At 38.2% G+C, this 24,246-nt stretch overlaps 2 protein-coding genes and 1 long non-coding RNA gene across 3 annotated transcripts in view; 2 read left to right on the top strand and 1 right to left on the bottom strand.

The window, feature by feature from the left end:
• Positions 1 to 24,246, top strand: part of CMSS1 (cms1 ribosomal small subunit homolog) — a 382,714-nt gene that overhangs the window by 19,433 nt on the left and 339,035 nt on the right. The window lies entirely within an intron of this gene.
• Positions 3,476 to 24,246, bottom strand: part of FILIP1L (filamin A interacting protein 1 like) — a 289,091-nt gene continuing 268,320 nt past the window's right edge. Inside the window, 4 exon segments of the mRNA XM_028505248.2 lie at positions 3,476 to 7,251; positions 7,254 to 7,370; positions 7,373 to 8,677; positions 8,680 to 9,470. Of these exon segments, the coding sequence (XP_028361049.1) occupies positions 6,680 to 7,251; positions 7,254 to 7,370; positions 7,373 to 8,677; positions 8,680 to 9,470 (2,785 nt within the window). The 3' untranslated portion in view covers positions 3,476 to 6,679.
• Positions 9,469 to 23,659, top strand: LOC118498877. Its single transcript, XR_004901367.1, has 3 exons — positions 9,469 to 11,342; positions 15,825 to 15,831; positions 23,648 to 23,659. It is a non-coding gene; the product is annotated as an uncharacterized LOC118498877 (long non-coding RNA).

The following is a 24,246-nucleotide window of genomic DNA, read 5'->3' as shown; positions in this document are numbered from 1 at the left end:
TTAGGGTACATCATAAAATATGCAGTTTAATCTTGTAGGTACTTGTTGAGAATGAATAAACTTGTATCCTAAGACGAGGACATTCATGCCTGTGATGGTTATAATATAATACACAGGGAATTAAAACTCCTCAAAAAGGACTTTTTAGAGAGGTTGTAAAATAGTACAGAGAGTTATTTCTTAAGTTCTTTGGTTCAATCCTCCTGAAAATCATTTTTTCCTCCAACATCGTTTTTTTTTCCTCCTTTAAGGCAAAGGTGGTTGGTTGTCAGCTCTCTTGCTCATCTGAAAAGTCTAGCTTTAATATGGTGTCTTGAAAGAGACAAAGGTACAGGAGTCTTAATACAAATATAGATGTTTAAATATTCACAAGCTTGGGTCAGTCTGTCAATAGAAACAATCTTTATGCAACTATAATCTTCAAGGCAGATATTTAAATTTGCTTTGAGGCTTATGTTTGTCATATTCAAGATTCTCATCTCTACACACCAGACATAAGAGATTTCAAGTGAGCTGTCAATTTTTTCCACAGCAAGTAATATAAAGGAGGAAACTGGTTTATAAAGTCGGTTTTGTCTGTCTCTGAATACAGCAGTTCTCAACCAGGGGCAATTTTGCCCCCCAGACATTTGGCTATGTCAGAAGACATTTTTGTTTGTCACAGTTGGGGGATGTCACTTGGCATCTAGTGGGTGGAGGCCAAAAGTGCTTCTAAACATCCTACATTGCACGTGACATCCCCCCACAACAAAGAATCACTGGACTCAAACTGTTAATAGTCCTGAGAAACTTTGCTCAAATGAAAAAAGGGAGCTGATCTGGTGAAGATAAAAGGACGTTAATTCATAGACTCTTAGAGAAAAAAACAAATCTTTAGAGACCATCTCGTAGTGTTAAAACACCTACAATCTGGAAAATGAGGAAGGAGAAATTTAATTTCTGAAAGGAAAGAGACTCATGCAGGTAATTGGTTTATTTATGCCCCAACTTTATTTCCCAAGGGAATTTTTAAACTATTAAAGGAGAGTGGCAAGACTTGAAGACAGTTCAGAAATCATTGAGTTAGAATTAGATGTGATCTTAGAGATCACCAAGTCCAATTCTCTTTATTTCACAAAAATTAAATGATTTATTCAGGACCCCACCGCTGACTGGAAAAGGCACAAACTGGAACCTGATCTTCTGTTTGCTGGTCTCAGATGCACGCCCCCCACCCCCACAACCCTGTCCATCACTCCACTTACCTAACTCTTTCCTTGCCCAGTTTCAAGTCTTAATTGCCAAATGAAGCTTTGTTAATCTACTGTAGTCCCTCTTAATCTCTAGATTTATTGCAGGAAATTTAGTTTGCCACTTGAATAAATATTATGTGATGCTCTAATTTCATGTCTCCTTTCCTTGCCCAGATTAATAAGCTCTTCAAGGATAATGAATCTCTTGCCTCCATAATAATCTGCCCCAGTGTTAGGCAGGAGGTAGGCAATTCGGTATATCATGATCAGTGGATTGATCATTTGTGTCCATGTGAGGCTTTGAGGAGAAGATACTGAGTGTTGGGACACTGTGCATGTCACTGAGACACAAGTGGTACATCAATTAGTAATCCCACTCCGCATTTTCAGAGGCCTGAGGAACGGCAGAGAGTGAGGCAGCCTTTCTAGGCCTATATGCATTGTTAGTTATTCAAAGATGAAAACAAAAACAAAACTCTGAGATTAAAAAAAAGGTTATCCTGGTAACCTTAAAAAATATGCAGGAAAAGTACAGATTGGAGGTTACAAAAGAATCACAGGAATGTAAAATACAGCATGGGAAATATAGTCGATAATATTATAATAACTATGTATGGTGCCGGGTGTGTACTGGAAATATCAGGGGGAATGCTTTGTAAAGTATATGATTGTCCACCACTGTGCTGACACCTGAAACTAGTACAAAATAATATTGAATAGAAACTGTAATTGAAAAAAAAATTTAATTTTAAAAACACATAGGGCCATTTGGTTATGAGAGGGAAGGGAGCTCACAAACATAAAACTAATTTAAGGCTTTAAAAAATTGTCTCAAATAATCAAATAAATTTTATTCTCATGCCCAATAATTTTGTGGAAAAAATAAGTGAAACTTTAAAATGACACAATAGTATTATCCCCAGGATAGCTGATTGCAGTGCCAGAGTCTATTTTTATGGTACCTTTCTAAGTGTAAAACTGTGTGTCCTGATGGAACGTTGACAGATTTGTGTGTGCTGCCATATAAACAGTGTTAATTCATTATCAAATTATAAAGTACTTAGCAGTGTTGGCCAGTTAACTTGCTGAACTCCCTAAGGATTCCTTATCCTACAGCATTGCCTTCTGGGGATGCTGCTCTCAGATATTCGGCTGCATGAAAGCTTTACCCTGCTTGACTGAGTTTGAAGAGTAGAAGGGTCCATCATTTGGAAAGGAAAGGACTTAGAGTGTAATCTAAATGAAAATGAATTTTAAAGGGGTTTAAGGTTTGTAGACTTTAATGAGCTACTTGTTTTCTTTGCTCTTTCTTGCATTTGCTTCACTGTGGCCTGAGGTGAATGGAGTCCTTTGTTTCGGTTCATCCAAACTGCTCTCCTTAATGTGTGTTCTGGACCATTACCAAGAAATGCTGTAGGCTTATGTTGAAGGCCTGGGACCTGAGAAAGAAACGGAGCTTGAAGGTGTCAGACAGCCTGCTACCGCTCTGTTAAGGATTCAGGCATCTATGCTTTCCTAAGCTATAACACTGGGAACCTTCCCTCCCAATAAAATGGCTTGTTTTTTTTTTTTAATTGAGCTTTTCTTTTGAAGAAAACCTGAGGAACAAGTCTTCTGTTTGTCGTGCCCACCACCAGAGGGCAGAATAGTCACATTTCCTGGAACAGGTGTTATGATTAGGGTGAGCTCAGAGTCGGGACACATTTACTAATGTTTATCAATATAGAATTTGCAAAAACAATGGAGTTCCTACTTTAGGGTGCAATACTAATCAGTGGAGAACCTTATTAAAAATTCAGCTTTGTGGGCCTCTACCCTTGGAGATTCTGATTTGATAGATTTGAGTGGAGTCCAGGATTCTCTTACAAGTATCTTGGATTTTATTTTAACAGATACTTATCTTAATGTTTTGGACCATGCATTGTTACCTGATTTTTTTTTCCTCTTAGGATTCCAAAGCAAAATGATTATTTTGGAGGAAAAACTTAATAGAAAGCAAGGTGTAGGGAAACTAGAATGTCGTTTATAAAGATCTTTGTTTAACAAGTTTATTTAAAAAAATTTTTCCTGTATCTCTTTTTTTCTAAATAGGATTTTATTGTTGTTCAAGTATGTTTAACAAGTTTCAAAGGAGACTGGCTTTGTAAAGATTCAGAATCAAAGAAGCTACTAAAAACTTGTTTTTGTGTAGAGTTGTATTTCAGTCAAAAGATTATAGAATCCTTAGGCTACAAGTCTGAGAAATGTTAATTAAATATCTCTTTTATGGCCATCTCACAGTGCAACCTAAGGATAAAATGAACTTTTAGATGTCCTAAAGACCCCACATAGAATGTCTTGGCAGTGTGAACTGTAGTTACAGAGACCTCCAGAGTTCGTGGAATCCAGTCATCATCTTGAACAAGCATAGAGACTTTCCTTTATATGTAAAGATCCAACTACAGTAATGTACATTGTCCTTCTAGTGAGCACAATGATTTTATTTTCATCAGTACCTCCAGAGAATAGTGCATCCTTGAAGGGAAAGTTTTGCCATTGTTCATAAACGGAAAGAAGAATGTGGTAAAATCATTCAAATCTGATAGGATGCCACAGCTCAAAAAGTTAAAGAGAAAGAGAGATGAGTGAAATGAAGCTTGGTTCTGAAACTGGGACTTTGACCAGTGAAAGGAAGATACTATTTTCTTCAGATGTATATAAAAGCAATCTATCTTCTGTGACCCTCTCCTGGGCCTTTTTTCCAAGAATGCAACCCTCCACCCTCACATGTCTCATACCAGGATTTTTTAGTGTCACTTCCTCTCTCCTTCCTAGTTTTCAGGGTTCTTCTGTGATTATATGTGGGTGAAAAAGTAAGCTCTGTAACCACACACACAGATGTAAACAAATTGTTTTTTAAATTAGAGTTTACAAATCTAGAATGTGATTTTAGGGATGATTTTGTAGAAATAGAAATGATTTCTCTTAGAAATGATGCTCTCTTTACAATAGGCTTTAATTAGTAGCACTTTGAATAATCTGTATATGTTATTAATCTGACAGTGCTCCTAAATATTGATGCTGATATGAATTATTATACTGAAGTAATCCTGCCAGTACAGGAATCTAAAAAAGAGATTGGTTCCTTGAAAGTTCAGTAAATCCAATAATGTTAATCACTTGGGAAGTCTGTTTATAGTTAATATCTGGAACAGATGGTAAATGAGAATCTGTGCATTATGATGGACTTGTGGTATGAACTTTATTGTAGTGAATTGCCCTGGCTCACATAGGATAAAAATGTTGAATCCTTATAAAATGGAAGGACTAATAAATAGCCCAGAGCTTCTCAAACTCTCTTAATTACAGGTGTGTCAAGAGTCAATCTTCCCCTCAGAACTGGGGCAGCCAGAGGAAACCTGGTGGTGACAGGGGTCCTTGGCTGATCATCTCTGTTTCTTCATCCATTTCCCCGAGGGCCATGGAAACAATTTTTCTGTTTGTGCCATTATGTGACAAAGGCTGGGAAGCCCTGGAAAGACCTTGTCCTTTAATTCTTTCTAGTTTCTGTTAATAATTTTATGGTCAGTTGATCAATACCCTTCAAAATCAGTACCCTCTCTTGATTATTATCTAGAAAAACATCTTGTACAGCAGCATTATCAACGTCTACTTTGCAATATGTAAAATGAAATACTCAGTTCCTTCTAAAGTTCTAGCCCAAGATGACTTAAAAATAAAAATAGTTTGGAAAAACATTTAGGCCATCATGTATTTTGTAATACAGTTGGGTGACTGCCGATTCCCAAGATAAATGTGTTTAAACAGAAGCTTTCTCATTCATCACTAGCCTAAACGTTCATCCAAATTTATTTAATGATGATGCAAGCCCACAGCATTGGTGTTATAGTTCATCACCATGGAAGTGTTTCTGTCAACAAATCCTTGCTTTGCTATCATGAAACTGATTTTACAGGGAAAAGGAGGGTAACTGTGAAAGATTTCTTTTACTTCTAAAGATCTTTATAGTTTGCCTGAGTGTCTAAATGAATTGTATTTAAAATCAATAACTAGCAATAACATTAACGATACTAAATTAACAAGAGGTTGGAAAAGGGAAAATGGTAATGAGTTACTTTGAAACCATCTCTTTGGAATTTGACTTGGGGACTAGATTTATAATTTAAAATGTTCCTTTGAAAGTTGTTCTCTGCTACAGAAGTATGGATTATGCTCAGAGACTCCCATGAGCTGGGTATCAGATTTTTTAAGGCTGCCTTGGATGAGATTTTATCACCTACCTTACAAGTGGCTTAAGTGGCATAACAATAATCAGAAGAAACATCCTTAACATACTTGAAGATCTTTTTAAAACATTCCTTTTCTATAACTGGTGTTTGTAACTTTCTTTGGCTTTTATTTGCTTGAGGTTAAAAAAAAGACACAATTAAGTTGAAAGCTTCTAAAGGCAGCCCACTTACAAGCAAGGTGGGGAGCCACCTACCTTAAGTAATCCAAACGATTTGGGGAACTGAATAGGAAAAAGGAACAAAAATGACATTTTTGCTTTGAAGTAGAATGTTCAAGAGTATATGTCATAGTAGCTGATTCTTGGTTTGAATGTATGCATATATATTTTATGGAGATTTTCATCTATGGTAGAAATACAGTCAACTCTTGATTGTCAAGGTAACTTGTATTTCCAAATGTGCTTTTTCTGGCTTCCTGGCACATTTCAAATCTTTTTACTTTCACCATCAGTTCATGTGCTCACAAAAGCTAATTATTTAATATTATTTTATTCAGTTGTTATCAGTACATTAAGTTCCTAACACATGCCAAGCACTGTGCTGGGCCCCAAAGACATTGAGACACATCTCAATCATGAAGCTAAGTTTGCTCCTGAGAGATCTTATCGTTCACATTGAAATCAAAGAGACATAAATTTTTATTTATTTAAACTTTTCACTTCCTCTGATATATGATCAAAAGTTGACTGTAAATGGGAAGTAGGTTGTTTGTTCTTTTTTTTTTCAGGAAGAATTAATAGACATTATGAACAGGAAATAAAATTCTACTGTACATGCAAAAATTTAACACAAAATGACCAAAGAAAATTCAGCAAGCAATGGTAAAAACAACAAATTATTTACTGCTTTATAATGTTAAAGTATTTCACCAAAACAAGTTGCAATCAAATTAATGTGAGTTATGGAAAATGAAATACATAAAGATGTATTTATACAAGTGCAGACTACATGTTTTCCATACAGCTATGTAAATGAAAAGATATACAGTAAGTGCACACTTGATATGACTATGCAGGCAACAGTTAGTTCAGATACTCTTGAATAGTTCATGCACAAACCTTCCCAAAGTACAAGTTCAGTCAGTCTCTGGGGGATGTGGAGGGATTATTAAAGAGGGTTGAGTTCTTTGCAATAATATCAGTATACACTGGATGAGGGTCAGTTATATATATTACTTACTGTAATTTGTGATTGTCGAGGAAGAGGTGTGGCTGTTGGTGTGATAGTAATACTGCTGGTGACTTTATTGGTTGTTTTGTTTAGTGCTCCGTTAGTTAAGCATTGAGTTCGGTTATCCTGCGGTGGTGTTGAAGGGCTGGCAGGTCTCACGGGGCTGGCTACAGCTTGCATGTAAGGACTTCCTAAGTGAATGTGGATTTTATTATCCTCAGTAGTTATCACACTTGAACTATTACTGTTTGAACGTTGAAACTGCCATGATGACTGCCGGTCTGGGGAGACTCTGAAAATTGTGTGCTTGGCACTGATTTCTATTGGCTCTGGGGAGCGTCCCTGCTCAGGAGAGCTAGCTGAACCAGTCACAGCCAAAACCTGAATAGGTGACATTGTCCTTTCTGGAGTTATAGAACCACTAGACTCTGGGGTCTGTGCTCTGGCAAAGGCTGCCACGGTAACTGGGGACATGCCTTGCTCTAAATTCATGAGGCCTTCGGCAGAGGTTTTGGATTTCACTGGTGTTATGGAGGCATTTTGGAGGATGGTTATCCTTGCTTTGGGGTGCCACAGTTTGGTATTACCGCAGTACTTGTGTAAGAGTGAGGACTTTCTGTGGTTGGACTTGTGATTTCAAGAGTGGCTGTGTTTTGGACGTGGTCTGGAGTAACTTTATATGAAGCGGCTGCCCAGGTGTGTGGCTTAGGACTAGATCTCCAGGTTGCACGAAGTTGCCATTGGGTTTAGTTTGTATTTTTCCATTCTGAGGATGGCCCTCCTTGGATTTCATCCAAGGAATCCACAGCTTCCTGTTAACAGGACAGGGAATAGATGAATTGCATTTGAAGGACAGCACAGATTCCTCCTCATTAGGATCCTCATCCTGGTCCTCACTCTCATAAAACTGACCATTGATGACTGCTCGTTCCAGAGGAATGAGACTCTTATAATCGGGTGGTTCATTGTCTACTGCTTCTGTTTGCACTTCTTTGGAAAATACTTGAGGGTCAGAGATTTTTCTTCCATTGAGACTAGGTCGTAGGCTCTTACTGAAATGCCGGTACCTCTCTAACTCTTTAGTGAGGTTTTCAATCTCTCTTCCCAAATCTCTGTTCCTGTTTTCTTGTTGATTGAGTTTCTTTTGCAAAACTGAATGGTCTCCCTGGAGGTGACATATCAGGTCCTCAGTTGCCATGTATTCATGAATTTTCTCTTTCAGTGCTTCCACTTCTCTTGAGAGATGCCCTGATTTAGCTTCTTCTTCTTGTAGCCTTTTGAAAAGCCATTGTTCATGGCTGGACTCAGTCTTTTCTGCTAACTGGTACTTGGCGAGTTCCATTTTAACAAGCTCCAGCTCTTCAGATAAAAATCGAGCTTTGTCTCGTTCATTAGCATACCTCCGCTCTAGAGTCTCATACTCATCTTCTGTTTTCATGAGGTCGTCCTCGATGGCTTTCATATCCTTTAACCTCAGTCTCAGTCTTTCTACTTCTTGAGAGAGCTCTTTAATCTTATTGTTTTCTTGGTGTATTGCTGTTGTGGACTTACTAGAATCCTGATTTAGTTTGTTTTTAAGGAAATCTTTCTCAATTGCTTCCAATGATTGAAGCCTATTTTTCAACATATTAACTTTGGACAGGAGATCATTTCCTTTCTCTTCTTCTGCTTTTAGTTTGTTTTTTAGATCATCTCTCTCCTTGGTTACACTGTACATTTTTTCTTCCACCTCAGTTTTTGACTTCAGTGCCCTCTTAGTTTCCTCAATTAACTTCTCAGTAACTGTTGTCACTTTATTTTGTTCCACTTGAAGCTGAGAAGAAGCAGCTTGTAACTTATCTTCAGTTTGCTTTAATTTTTCACTCATTGTTTTTCGTTCATCTACCAGCATCACAGTTAATGTTTTCAGTTTAGTTAAATCTTCTTTTAGGGTGAATTCTGTCTTTTCCAGCTGACTTTCAATGGCTTCTAGCTCTTTGATCCTTATTTTAAGCTCTCCAGTTCTTGAGACAACTGCTTTGTGGTCATCCTTTCTTTTTCTAAGTTGCATTTTAGAGAGTAACATTCTTGTTTGCTTTTGTTGAAAGCATCTTCTAATTTTTCCAGAGCCATAATCCTTTTATTGAGTTTTTCAACCTCGAGTTTAAAGTCTTTACTCTGTGATGTTTCCTTTTCGAGCCTCTTATTGAGATCTCTGCACTGCTCCTCCATTTTGATGAGCTCTTCATCCTTCCCTTCCATTTCTAGCACACGTTTCCTGAGCTCTTCCACCTCGGCCATGATGCCAGAGTTTCCGTATTCTCCCTTGTTTATTTTTTCTTTTATATCTTGGAGCTCCTCTTCTGCTTTTCGTAAAGATCTATTTGTCTCTTCTAACTCATCAATTTGCCGGCTGAGTGCTGCCAGCTTTTGTCGAAGCTGGCGATTTTGGCTGTCCTCATTGGTGAGCTTCGCCATAATTACTTCTTGGTTCTGGTGAAACTTTGTGGTCTGCGTTTGCAGTTCTTCCTCTAGTCTGGTTGCCTTCTGCTCTTCTTCCTGAACCCTGGCTTCAGCAAGGGCTAGTTTAGCATGTGTTTCCTTCGTACTTGTGGTTAGGTCTCGGATTTTTTGTCTTTGAAGGGCAAGCTGTGCTGTCAGCCTTTGTTGTTCGTCCACCACCATCAAAGCAAAAGACTTCAGTTTGGTCAACTCCTCTTTCAGGGTGGCGACCCTCTTTTCCTTTTCTTGTTCCTTCTTCTCCTGGAATTCAGTTTCTTGGTCAATTAGCTTCTTTAATCTGAAAAATACAAAAGTGCATTCTATTTTGTGATTGGTGCTTTAGTAACTTATCAGCTGTGATTAAATTCTTACATAATTTTCATTTAGAAAGATTGTATCAGTTGTTAAGGATACAGAAACTCTTGAATTTGATGGGAGAGGAGAATCTTGATAAACAGTTATCTTGCTTTTCTGCTTTCTATCATCAATCAATCCCCCTGTACCTCACTGATTGGTAACAGTTGCAGTTCACCAGGAGCCTTAGTAGAAAAGTAATGGCAAGAATATTTGGGTTAAATTATTGCTTGCATAGTTTATAATCCATATGCAGTCTAGCCTGAAGGCTGTAAACACAGGCACAAGTTTGAGACTCAGCTGGACCTGGCTTCAGGACTGGCCCTGCTCTTACCAGCTAATTAATCTGGACAGTTGTTTAATATCTCTGAGCTTCAACTTCCTCATGAAAAATGAAGGCAATAATTATATGGTATTATCTCAAGGGTCATTTGTGAAAATTAAATGAGATAATTCATCTAAGATTGTCGCAGTGCTGGCACATAGTAACCATATGGTGTTAGTTACAATTATGTTTTTTTATTAATGTGGCTATTATTATATTTATCAAATAGTTTGCCTGAACCATTACAATATGTGTACATTAATGTTTGGTGCTCGACTTCCTGATTCATAGTTAAGGTAAAATTTTGTTCACATTGCTTAGAAGTTATGTACTCCACTGATGGACTTCTCTGTCAATTCAAGCTTCGTTTACACTAGCATGACATTGTTCCAGGAATCACTTCCATATTCTTTATCCCCATAGTGGATGGTAGTTGAATGAAGGGAATTGAGAGGCATCTGAAGGGGGTTATGGTTTTTGTAATATGTGGAAAGAGCACAGGGTTTGATAGAAAAGCTTGCTTATTTGTTTATTTACCTATTTTAATCCTCACTTAAGGATATATTTATTGATTTTGGAGAGAGAGAAACATCGATCTGTTGCCTTCTGTAGCACCCTGACTAGGAATTGAACCTGCAACCTTTTGGTGTATAGGATGATGCTCTAACCAACTGATCCACCTAGCCAGGGCAGGAAAGAGCTTATTGATGAGAGTCAGATGCTAGAGGAAAAATTTTATATCAGGAACATAATGATATCCTCTTAAAAATGATTCTGTTGTAGCTTTTTTTTTACATTTTAAATTTGTCAGCATAACAGGAGGGCACTTTACATGAAACATAAACTGTCTCTCTTCTATATACTTTTTTCCTTAGTAGTAAGCTCATGGTTTTAAATTTGTGGTACTCTTAATTACACTAGGAATGGGCTGATTATAGAGAGTGTAATTATAGCTTTGAAGTATTGTTATACAGAAGCTAAAATAGAATGGAATCCCTGAAGAATTGAACTGAAATACTTGTCATGGATGAAAGTTATAAATATTTGTTTTCTGGTCAAGCATGAAAAGTTCATAATATTTTAATACATCTTTTCTCTTAGGAATGAGTTAATTATTCAATGCATTGGATAATTATTGGATAATTATCCTTGCCATTGCCAGAGAACTTTCTTTTTAAAAGTTGTTTAAGGATCTGAGAGGACATTTTAAAAGGGAACTAATATGGGTGAGGCTTTTTGGAAATAAGAGAGTATTTTTGAGATCCTAATCTGCTCTTCTGTAATTACACTACACAAGAGGAACATGTTTAAAATAACTGTATAATGTAAGAATTCCATACTTTTTGTGGGGAGCATCCACTTTTAGTTTTCCGTGTTTTGAGAACCTGACAGGAGGCTGGGCCAAGGGCTGTGGTCCCAGAAATTTTGAGAAGCTGGGCTAGATCCTTGGGTGGGGTTAATGATGATCTCATCCACAGTCTTGGCAAGACTGTCCCACTCCCTACTTGAGACACCTGGGAGCCTGAGAATAGAAATATGGCAGCTCCTTCCTGCATGGTCATGGAACTCCTCAGACCGGTGACAGAGTGCATGGGTGCATTGCTGTAGTGGTGAAATAGTTACAAAGACTTTAGCAAAGTGCTTCTTTCTCCAACCTTAGCATTAGAATTGTGTTAAACAATGTGCTGAGCATAATTGCAGCAAAATATTTTCCCCTCTTCTACATCACTGTTCTTAGAGTTTTATCAGAGCACAGCTTCACAAAACCTTTTCAAGATTTCTTTTCACCTTATTTAAATAATACCATATGCTATTTCATTTTCATGAGAAGGTGTGTTTTCTTAGAATATAAAGGCGGGGGAGATTGTTTCGCAGTGTAATGAAAAGACCACTAAAATTTAATGGTGATTAGTGAATCTTGGCAGTGCCATGACAGACAAGAAGGATTTTGAAAAAGTTTAAAATGTTCCCATTGTGTTCAGTGTTTTTAGCAACAAGCATGATGCACGTTTCTCAGCATGGTGCAACCTCACATATCTCTGTGGTTTCTGGAAATTGGTGGGCATCCCCATCTATTCCTAAGCCCTATCTTACAAGGTAGGCACATAAAAATGTCAATTTGAATACATCTGCTCTCAGCATTTCCTTACTACTTTCTTCCTAACAACCCGCTATTTCCCTGGGCCAGTCTCATGAGCACAGCATATGATACTCAACAAGCAAGTCAGGTAAAGCCCGTCTGGAGGGAAACGGGAGTTTATGTGCAGAAAGAGTTATACCCCAGCCATCATTTAAGGTAGACCACCAGTGATGTAACCCTTTTGGAGCCAGCTGGGTGCTTGTGCTTGTAAAGCTATTACATTGTGGCGTTGTGTACATGTATGAGAGAAAGACAGACAGACAGAGAGAGAGACAACAAACTAGTTATGCTACTGTATTGAAATTAGCACTTCTTCTGGTATGGTGAATGGGCTTACCCCAAATCATTGTCCAAAACTTTTTAAGTCACATATTCTCAAAAACCCTAAAGTTTTCAAACATTACTTTTTTAATGAATTTATTGGAATGACATTGGTTAATAAAATTATTTAGGTTTCAGGGGTACAATTCTATAATACATCATCTGTATATTGTATTGTGTGTTCACCAGCCCAAGTCAAGTTTCCCTCCATCATCATTTATCCTACCCCCCTCCCCTTTAACCTCTTCTACCTCCCCCTAGTTTTCAAATTTTAGAAAGGCCAGAAGGAGCACCCACATATTATAACAGCTCCAGCAAAGCCTGTGGCACCACCTTCTAAGCAAACCTCTAAATATTTCTGCAGTGAACCATGTGAATGGTTACATTAAGTGGGATAATTAATAGCCTCAAATCTATTCAGGTTTTGCTGCTAAATGAGTTCAGGTAAGAAGCTTTGCTACCACAATTTAGCAAAAACTTTTGTGTAGTCTTTAGATTTTTGAAATTGCAGACAAGGGATTGTACACAGTGAAAGTGTCTTTTGGGTAAGGAGGTTGTGTAGGTGAGGGTCTACGTCCACTTCCTTCTTCAGTAGGATTGGGTTTTAAACCAAACAGTAACTTAGTTTTCTGTCTCCATTATTTTTCTTTGCTTAACAGGTTTTAGGCACTGATGCTAACTGACTTTATATGCTAATACACGTTATCATTGACTCTGGGTTTGCTAGGAAAAGCAAGTAAGTGGTTTTGAGAGCTTTTAACCCGGGTACCCATAATCTTGAAAGTAGCGTAGATCCTGAGATGCAGAATGTCCACCTATGAAATTCATTCCACAGAGCTGTATAGTCAAATTATTGTTCCTTTTTCCCCTATTGACATTTTGGGCCAAATGATTTTTTGTTGTAGGGAATGCCCTGTGCATTATAAGATTTTGAACAGCATCTCTAGCCTCTACTCACTAGATGCCATTAGCAACCCGTTGTAACAACCAAAAATGTCTCCAAACATTGCCCATTGTCTTCTAGGGGGTAAGAGAGGGGGAGAGGGCAGCTGTCCCCAGCTGAGAACCACTGATCTGTGTATGTGTGGTGTTTGTTTATATGTTAGTCTATCGTTAGAAATTAGACACTCCATAGCCCTGCCTTACACAGCTTTAATTAAACAGATGCAACAGAAAGTTCCTGCCTGAGTTACATACACACCCAGTGTTTTCTCTGTGAAGGGCCTGTTCTTTACCAGTACTTACCACAGTTTTAGGCGCATTTAAAAATCACCTGGGAATCTTGTTAAATCTCAGATTCCAATTCAGCAGGTAAGGATGAGCCTCAAATCTCGTAGTATAACAAGCTACTAGGTGATGCTGCCACGATGACTGTGGATAGTAAGGCTTTACTGAGTATACATCAGAAATGGTGTTCTGACTGAGTATTAACACAGCCAGTTCTTCATTATTGATTATACCACAATCTGTGGACACAGCCTGTATTCCTAACCTATATGGCCATTCATTTTCTCACAGGGAATATCATGACTGAATTAGCTAACACCTGTCCACATTACTGGAAAAATGAATGAATATGCATATTATAGGTGGTTGGTCAGTAGCTAAATTTTCACCTCAAAAAGGTAGTAAATAATTTCAGTTCTAATTGGTGATTTTCCTTACACAGCCCAAACACTAAAATTTGGAGACTATATAATAACTACCATTCTTTATTTAGTGTCAGCGATGTGTTGCCAAACTGTGAGCTAAATCAGTACATCTATTGGTGCTAATTATCATGGTAAATTTTTAGGGTTTGGGATTATTATCTCTATTTTTCAGTTATGAAAATCAAGGGTCAGAAAGGTCAGGAAGGGCAAAGACTGTTTCTGCATATCACATTGCCTCTCCAACAAAGAACAAAAACTATGGCAGGGACCTGGTCCACAGACAAAGTGTCTTTCTCCAGGAGCACTCTCTGTAGTAGAAAAACTGTCCACTTGAAGAAGAAGTCTCACCATTGTGCATGCATTCTTGTTCATTCATATTGCACAGAGCAGCAGTTTTCAAATGTTTGCTCTTACCTCTCCTGAAATAATTATTTTATTATGTACAATTAGTTTGTTCATATAAAGAGTAATCATGGCACTTCCCTTTAGCACATGTTATCTACTTTTTAAATTTAGCCCATTGGGGTATGAGTGAAAAATAAAGTTGTCAGATATTCAAAGTATATAACACAATTATTTAATATATACATAAATTGTGAAAGGATTCTCATCTAATTACCACATTAACACATCCATCACCTCACATATGCACCTTTTCCTGTGTGTGTGAGAACACTTAGTTCCACTCTCTTAGTCAGTTTCAGTTGTGTCACAGTACTGTCAACTCTGGTCACACAGTATACATTAGATCCCCAGACTTGATTCATACTATAACTGTGCTCTTTTACCAGCCTCTCCCTATCTCCAGCCCTCGGCAACCACCATTCTACTCTGTTTCTATGAGTTAAACTATTTTTTAAAAGATTTTATTTATTTATTTTTTTAGATAGAGGGGAGGGGGGTGATTGAGAGGGATAGAAATATCAATATGAATGAGAAACATCGATTTGTGGCCTGTCATTGGTGCCCCTAGCAGGGACCAAACCTGCAACCCAGGTGTGTGCCCGACAGGGAATCCTGCTGATGATGACCTTTTCCTTTGCAGAAAGACGCCCAACCTAGTGAGCCATACTGGTCAGGTAAACTTTTTTTTTTTAGGTTCCACATATAAGTGATACTAAGCAGAACACACCTGCCTTTCTTTGCCTGGCTTATTCATTACCATAATCCCTCCATTTACATCTACATTGTCGCAAATGTCAGGATTTCCTTTTTTTTAAATGGGTGAGTAATACTACATTGTATATACAGGGTCCAACACAAATAATGCCCTGCCCTGTGTTATTACAAATCTTTTACTACAAATATCATAGCATGGAATTCTGAACATAACAACATCACACGCACGCACACAGAAAGACCATTTTAGATGAAATGTTCAAATTAAAAGTAAAAATTATTCCACCCATGTTACTACCCTACTACTACACTCAAGCAGCCTCAGTTTGCTGGACCCTGTATATACACATGTTGTGCATTCAGAGGTTGGCAAAAGTAGGTTGTACAGTTGTCATATAAAAAAATACAATAATTAATGATGCAAAGAATAAATGGTTTTGGTTGTACTTATAAATGTAAATGTACTTTTGCCCACCCCTGTGTGTGTGTGTGTGTGTGAGTCATATTTTTTTTTATCCATTCCTCTGTTGTTGGACATGCTTTCTCCACCTTGGCTCTTGTGAATAAGGGTGCAATGAACACAGAAGTGTAGATATCTCTTCAAGATAGCGATTTTCACTTACTTTGGATATATACCAGAAGTGGGATGGCTCGATCTAGTTCTATTATTAATTTCTTGAGGAACTTCCATACTGTTTTCCGTATTGACTGTACCAGTTTACTTCACACAGTGAACAAGAGTGCCCTTGTGTCTATGTCCTGGCTAGCATTTGTGCCTCCTTTGATAATAGACATTTCAACGGGTGGTGACTGATATCTCATTGTGGTTTTGTTTGTGTTTCCCTGATGATAGTGATGTTGAGTACTTTTTCATGTACTGTTGGCCAGTTGTGTTCTTTGGAAAAAAACACTATTTAGGTCCTTGGCCCATTTTTTGTGGGTTACTTGTTTTTTTGCTATGAGTTATGAGTGCCTTGTGTATTTGGATAGTAATTCCTTATCACATAGGTGGTTTGCAAATATTTTCTCCCATTCCACAGGTTATCATTTATTGTTGTAGTTTCCTTTGCTGTGCAGAAGCTTTCATTTGGTTTAATCCTAATTGTTTAATTTTTTGGGTATGAATGCCAAAAAAATCACTGCCAAGACCAGGTCTAGGAGTTTGCCCCCTATGTTTTCTTCTAGGAGTTTTACAGTTTCAGGTCCTGGTTTCAAATCTTTAATCCATTTTGAGTTCATTTCTTATGTAATGTAAGATAGCTTCATCATTTATGATGTAAGTCCAGTTTCATTCTTTAGCATGGAATATCTAGCTTTCCCAGCACCATTTCTTGAAGAGACTATCCTTTCCTCATTGTATATTCTGGTTCCTTTGTTGATAATTAATTGATCATATATGGATAGGTTTATTTCTGGGCTTTCTATTCTGTTCCATGGTTCTATGTGTCTGTTTTTATGCCAATTCCATACTGTTTTGATTACTATAGCTTACACTCTGGTTTAAAATTAGGACATGTGATGCCTCCAGTTTTGTTCTACTTTCCAAGATTGCTTGGCTCTTCAGGGTCTTTTAGGGGTCTTATTTCATATATCTTTTAGGATTAAAAAAATTTATGTGAAAAATGCTGTTGGAATTAATCGGGATTGCACTGAATCTGGATCATTTTGGATAGTATGGACATTTTAACAAATTAATTCTTTTAACATGAACACACAATATCTTTCTATTTATTTGTATCTTTGGTTATTTCATCAATGTCTTACAGTTTTTACTATACAGATTGTTTACCTCCTTGATTAAATTATCCTTGAGAGTTTTATCTTTGTGATGCTATTGTAAACGGGATTTTTTTTTTTAATTTCTCTTCAGCCCTGGCTGGTGTGGCTTAGTGGATTGAGCACCACCTGCGAACCAAAGGGTCATGGTTCAACTCCCAGTCAAGGCACATGCTTGGGTTGTGGGCCAGGTCCCCAGTAGGGGGCACATGAGAGGCAACCACACACTGATGTTTCCTTCTCTTCCCCCCCCCCCCCCCCCCCCCCCCCCCCCCCCCCCCCCCCCCCCCCCCCCCCCCCCCCCCCCCCCCCCCCCCCCCCCCCCCCGTCTAAAAATAAACAAATAAAATCTTCAAAAAATTTTCCCAGCCCTGGTGGCATAGTTCAGTGGATTGAGCACGGGCTGCGAACCAAAGTGTCGCAGGTTTGATTCCCAGTCAGGGTACATGCCTGGGTTGCAGGCCATGACCCCCAGCAACCACACATTGACGTTTCTCTCTCTCTCTCTCTCTATCTCCCTCCCTTCCCTCTCTAAAAATAAATAAATAAAATCTTTAAAAAAAATTTCTCTTTAGTACTTTGTTCTAAAAGAATTTTTAAAAGCTAAGTACCCCTTCACACATTTTAAAATTGGTATCTGGAATTTTTTATTCAAGGTAAATACTTGAAAAGATATATATTAACCTCTGCCATATAATCTAGAGTCATCATTGGCAAACCAGCCACCCAAATACGATATTCAGGAAAAGTATGATTTCATTTTTTTTTTTAACTTAAGTAAATGTGTAAATACCATCGACTTCTGAAAAAGCCGAGGCATAGGAGCTTGCCTGAATTTGTCTAGATGAAGTAATAGACATTGCTCCATCCAGTGGTTGGTTCTGAAACTGCAGCTGGTCTCTCATTGGACCCTCTCAGGAATCTTTCCATAGCTTTCCCCTTGTCTGTGCCCCAGAGGTGTTTCTAACCCATGGAGATGCATTTGGTAAGATTTTAAGTAATAAGATTATTTCGAAAGGGTTGTTGGAAAGGGAGAGCTCAGAGCACAAGCACCTTTTCTGGCAGATCAGTTTTGGAAAGCATGTGTGTGTGAACTGCAGATGTAGACATTGATTCCCTTAACGCTCTCCAATGCTTGTACCTCTGGAAAGTCTTTGCTGCCCTCAGGGGTATGTGTACTCCAGTTTAAGGACTACTGTCTTGGAGTACTCATATTCATGTTCAAGTACTGACACCACAGGATTATAGGAACATTCATTGAATCCTGTCCAATAAAAACAGGTTGTGGAAGCTGGTTTTATGGACACAAATGTGAGGCAGTTAAATCCAAACTGGCTTAAAGCAGTATCTTATTACAGCTTTTCTTTACAGTTTCTAGTATGACTTAGAACTGTTATAGCTTACTGTGGTTTATCACTATTAATATGCAATACCATTTTCTTGCTTTTTTTAAAATACCACATCTATCATCTTGAATGTTCTTTGGTACTAACTATGATACTGGTTCTTTATTATAAATTATATGTTCTGAGGGTGTTTTCAGTTTTTATTTATACACACATGTCAGCATGTGTGTGATACACTGAGTGTTGATAATATGTATTTATGTAACACACAAATGAAACATGATGTGCTCAAATGCTTACGATAATGTCAGCCATACTCATAATAATTTATATTATTGAATATAGTTCTCACCACTTTCCATTTGGTCTTATTTTTGTTCATTACTATCAACCCTACTAAAATATAAGCCTGTTAAAAATAAGACACATGTCTGATTCATTTTTGTCTTCTATAGTGTCCACCACAAAGCCCTTAACCTGTAGAGGGCACTAAATGAGTATGTTTTGAATGAATGAAAGAATAAGCAAATATACCTTCCTGTTGAAAATACTGTAACATTGTTCTAAGTCACTTTATTCATCTTTTAAATAGGATGCTTTCTTTTTTACCATATGCATGGTTTTAGATATTTAAGAAAATGAGGTGTAAATGGGTTTCTCATTGGTATTCTCCAAATACATTAGCTTCTAGAAAGAATGGAGACTTGGAGCATCTCTGTCTCTTCCTTCTTCAGATCCCTGTGTTAGAACTGTATGTGCTTGCTGGTTGGAGAAGAGAGATGGGCAGTCAACGTCTACATCCTGTCCCCTCACTAGCCTTTGGTTATTTCATCTCTGCAAAGATGTGGTTCTTTTATTTATTTTTCTCAGAGTCCAGAACTCTACTGGACAAATATGCTTATTTATCACAAGGAATATTACATAAACCAGTGAATGAAATTGAAACGGAAATATTCATCTATAATCTGACCATCCCAACACATTAATTACATTTCTACTTTTCCAGATTCTTACCCAGTTTTTCAGTCACCTGGCCCATATAAACTTAGAACTAGCTAGCAATAGTTCTAAGCCATTAATGACATTATGTTTTTTCTGTTAGCTATAGAAATCAACCCATAAGTAGTGAACAACTCCAAAAACTTGACTGTATTCACTATGTGGATCTTGAATTTAAACTTTTTATGTTATGAATATGGCAAGACTTTTGTTCATTTACTTTGCAAAAACATTAAATGATTATAGTTAGTACTGGGGCTGTGCTGAGATGAAAAAGAGTTTCCTGTTCTTGGAGTCTGCAGGCTGTTTGGGAAAGAATGAGCAGACAGTTCCAGTACAATTCAGTAAAAGGTCCAGAGTGGTAGTTCTCAAATTTTTTATCTCATGACTCCTTTACACTCTTCAAAATTACTGAGGGCTCTAAAGAGTTTTTGATTGTGTGGGCTATATATACCAATATTTACTGTTTTAGAAATTCAGAGGAACCCATTTTAAAAATATGCATTTATTCATTAATAAACCTATTATATGTTAACATAATAGCATGTTTTATAAAAAATAACTTTTTCAAACCAAAACAGTGGGGAAAGTTATATTGTTTTATATGTCTGCAAACTCTAATGTCTGGCTTAACTGAAGACAGCTGGATTCTCAAATCTGTTTCATATATACCATTCGTTGTCACAGTCCTGATGTCACCACACGTCATGTATCCTCTGGAAAACTCCTTGCACACTTGTGAGAAAATGAGAGTAAAAAAGATAGTGTTGTTATGAAAATAGCTTTGACCTTACAGACTTCTTGAAAGGGGCCACACTTTGAGAACCATTACTCACAAGGACAGACCATTGAAGCCTAAATGGTAAATGTCTTTCTCTGGAAAAGTCTCTGGTTTGTTAAGCAGTCGCCGTCTTCAAGCTGTTACTAAGCAAGCCCTTTGCTTCAATCTGATGAAGTCGCCAGATTTACTGGCCTAGTCACTGTTTCAATGTTTCCATCATTAATAAAACCAGTTGTTTGCTCCCTACCACAGATGGAAGACTCTCTGCTTTGAAATCCCTCTCTCCCAGTTCTTAGAAAAATCCTAAATGACAAAACTGTCTTCATAAGATACTGGGTTTTGTTTGAAACCACTCTTTGAAAACAGGCATTGAAACCACCAAGTTGTCTGGTTTTTAAATGGGTCCATCTGCACAGTGATGTGCATGCAGGTCAGCTGACATTTCATTCATTTCAGATCTTTACGAGGCAATTACATTGAGCACCTACTGTCTGCACAAGGTACTGTGCTTTTACTTATCAGTTTACCTTTTTCAGTCAAAACCTGCTTGTATACTTGCACAGATCACCCTGGTCATAACTTATAATAGTTTCCCATCAACAACCAAATAGCATGATATCAAATCTTGCTTGGCCTTTCTTAAGGTATATGAAATATAAAATTATATGTCTCAATCCAAAATTTGTAACTTCACTTTAACAAAGCTCAATTCCTATATTTGCTTTCATTCTTCCAGAGCTAGTTTAATACATTACTTTTTCTTCCAGATTTACATGTTAATTACTAAGCAGAAAACTACATATATATATCACACTGCTTTATTCAATTTTATATCTGCTCTCACAGCTAGACTTTGATAATCTGGCATTTATTGGAAAGCTTCCTTAGGCTGAAATAGGTTCTTGGTAATTGAGCCTATAATTTGTTTCCTTGCACTACTCCCTTTTTCAATGGGACTTTTCACTATTTAGTCTGATTTTTAGGAGCACTCATAAAAATAGCTGTGACTAGTCTTTGTTTTATTCCATGTATGTTGCTTCCTTTTATTTCTCTCACAAGTCAAAGGTTTTTTTAAAATTACAGCTACAGCATACCATAGTCATAATGTAATGCTCAATTCATTTGATTTGGTCAGCAAGATGTAGAAGAACAGTAACACTTTTTTTGGCATCTGCTAGCTGAATATGAGTGTACATCTGTGTCTGTTTTATGTCCTTGTTACTGAAAATCCTGTCATCATTATTGAGATCATTTTGAGACACCAAAAATGGGTCCAGATCCAGCAAGCTGGATTACCATTTTCCTTCCTTGTGAAATAAGGGTTAGGGCATGGAGTGATGGAAGAGTCTTCAGGTGCTATCAGAGGGATATAATGTAAAAAATTGGACATCACTAGTCAGGGCTTTTCATCACCTGAATAATCTTGTTTAGCTCCCCAGAGAATGGGAAAGTAAAAAAAGAAGATACAAATAATCAGATGATCTATTAATTATAAGGTGCTTGGGAGCTTTTAACAGAGAAATTGGATCTTGAGAGTTCATGAAATTCTCAACTTGAGCAGAGGGACCTGGGTCTGGGGCAAATCTCATTTTTTTTAAAGTAGAAAAAAAGAGCAAAGTAACTAACTGAGACAAAGGCTCTCCTAGAAAGAAAAACTGAAAGATGAGGTTTCAGAACCAGAAAAAGACCAGTCTGAGAGCTAACAGACACAGAGCTTGGAGAGTAAGGCTACAAGGAGACTATTTTCAGTTTGAGACTAGGTACTCTGGGCTGGAAACGAAAGACTCTCCGCACCTCAATCAAAGGGCCAGGTAGACTTGGAAAGGTGCTCAGTGTAGGCCTGGGAGAGAAAAATGGGAACTAACACAGAAGTGACAATAAAGGACAGCATGTGTAAATCTGTACTGGGATAACTACTTCGAGCCTGAGTCATGCATTGTCGCTTCTTCAATGTTGTATTGTCATTTAAGGAGCTTTTTAGAGAGAACCATCAGATGATGGATGTTCATTTAACACCACTAAGCTGTGCCTGCCCATCCCACATTTTAATTTGTCATTAAAAAATATCTACTCAAATGGATTTTTTCCTTTTTGCAATTTACTCAAGTGGATTTTTTTTTGTCTTGCTTTGAGTATAGTATAGCTATCAAGAGGGAACTTTTTAAAAACCAATTACTGTGAATACACTACTATGCTTAAGAGCCTACTCACTTTTCTTTTTGCATTCTTAATTATTTGAAAAAGAGTCCTCAGTCCTGGCTGGGTGGCTCAGTTGGTTGGAGTGTCATCCCATGCACCAAAGGTTGTGGATTCAATTCCCAGTTGGAGCACACACCTAGGTTGTAGGTTCTATCCCCTGTTGGGGCACATACGGGAGGCAACCAATTGATGTTTCTCTTTCTCTCTCTCCCCCTTCCTCTCTTTCTCTCCCCTCCCCTCTAAAATCAGTAAGTATATCCTTGGGTGAGGATTTAAAAAAAGAGTCCTCTGACAACATAACACTTTTTTCCAGATATTCCATTGTAATTACTACTACACTATGCCTACCACTACCACCACCACCACACACGCATGCACGCGAGCGCGTACACACACACACACACGCGCGCGCGCGCGCTAGCCTTTCATTAGACTGAGACTCCATGTCCATGGCAGACTGAAAGTTTCAGGTCGGTGTCTCCCTGATCTTTCAAGGCCTATCTGGACCTGAGATAGCCATGATGCCTTCTTCTGGCTGCCTTGCCCCTCTCTAAGGAGCAGCATTCAAAAAGCTACCCAGCATGTGAAGCTTTGGATTGTCACAGGTGTGTGTGTGTGTGCGCGTGCACACTCTTGAACTTCTAAGAGTACCTTGCCTGATACATAGCATGCAGAGCTGCCTTTAAGTTTCAATTGGTGATATGATGGTGATATAGGGCTTATCCCCAGATTCCTAATACTCTCACTGTTGATCATTCTCCCCTTTCCATCCTGCCCCTTTCTGTGGTTGATTTTATACTCCTTGTGACCTCTGTTCTTCTCTGTCTTACCCCACGCTTGCCCCAAGGTAGCTTTCTTCTGCCTGTTCCCTACTGCCACTGCAAATAACAGTAAACAGTGAGGGTGGCTGAATAGCAAGAGGCAGCCAGGATGACTGACAGGGAGCAAGTATGCTCGCTAACACTGAAGCACCAGTAGGAAAGAGTCAATGGAGTACTATGGGCGGCCGGTAGTTGCTGGGGGGAGAAATTCAGATTCTTGAGTTCGATCTTCAGAGTTCAATCTTGACTTCTCCAATTTCTACCTAGTGTGACAGAGGAAGCTATCTGACTGCATTTTCTTCATCTGTAGAATGGGGATAATATTGGATCCTCCTTCATAATAGTGTCATTCTAAGATTAAGCAAAATAATCCAGACAAAAAAGCTCCTAGCCTACTGCCTGTCATAATACATGTTGCCATTAAAAGGAGAAAATTGTACTGACGGTGAGACAACACAGAAGAGCACCTCAGCCACAATGTGCTGGCCTAAGGTAGAGGTCACTTGGGAGAGGGAGTCAGAATTTACACCACAATGAAAGGTATCATTACACAGTCTATTTACTCTCATCTGCCTTCAGGCCATTCATGCATCTGTTCAGCCCTGCACGTGGATACCCATACTGTTTGTCATTTCAGGCCAGGGTTTCTCAGCCTTAGCACAGTGGACATTTTAAAGCAATTCTCTGTTATGGGGGTTGTCCTGTGAGTGTAGCAGCATCCCTGGCCTCTACATATTGATGCCAGAAATAACCCAGTAACCCCGGCTCAGTTGTGCTAACCAAGAAAGGTCTCCTAACATTGTTAAAAAATCTGGGAACAAAAATCACCTCTGGTGGAAAACCATCATTTTAAGGCATGGTTAATTTTTTTGAAAAAATTCTGCTTGATCTTTTTCTGTTAGCCGTCTCTGACATTTATAACTGTTCTTCATTATCTGCTGCTCAAGTGTATTTGGGACGAGCCAGTATTTTCCATTTTCCATTTGTTTACAGATCTACACCATATAGCTCTTCTCCCTTCCTGGAAAAAAATGATGCTTTGAATGTTCATTCTGTTGAAATGTCAGCAAATCACTTAGTGGATGCTAACAGCTGACCTTCCCAAAGCCTCTCTGATGTTCTGCTCATCTTACCCCATCCTTCGTCCCTTGAGAGTGAACGTACACTTTCTTTGCTGGGGTCAGATACTCCTAGACATGTCTATTTGCCGACTCAAATGGGGTGGGCTGACCTATCTGGCA

Source organism: Phyllostomus discolor, chromosome 2, assembly GCF_004126475.2.
Source record: "Phyllostomus discolor isolate MPI-MPIP mPhyDis1 chromosome 2, mPhyDis1.pri.v3, whole genome shotgun sequence".
NCBI lineage: Eukaryota > Metazoa > Chordata > Mammalia > Chiroptera > Phyllostomidae > Phyllostomus > Phyllostomus discolor.
Note: the sequence above shows the minus strand (reverse complement) of the source record. Positions and strands in the feature narration are given on the sequence as shown.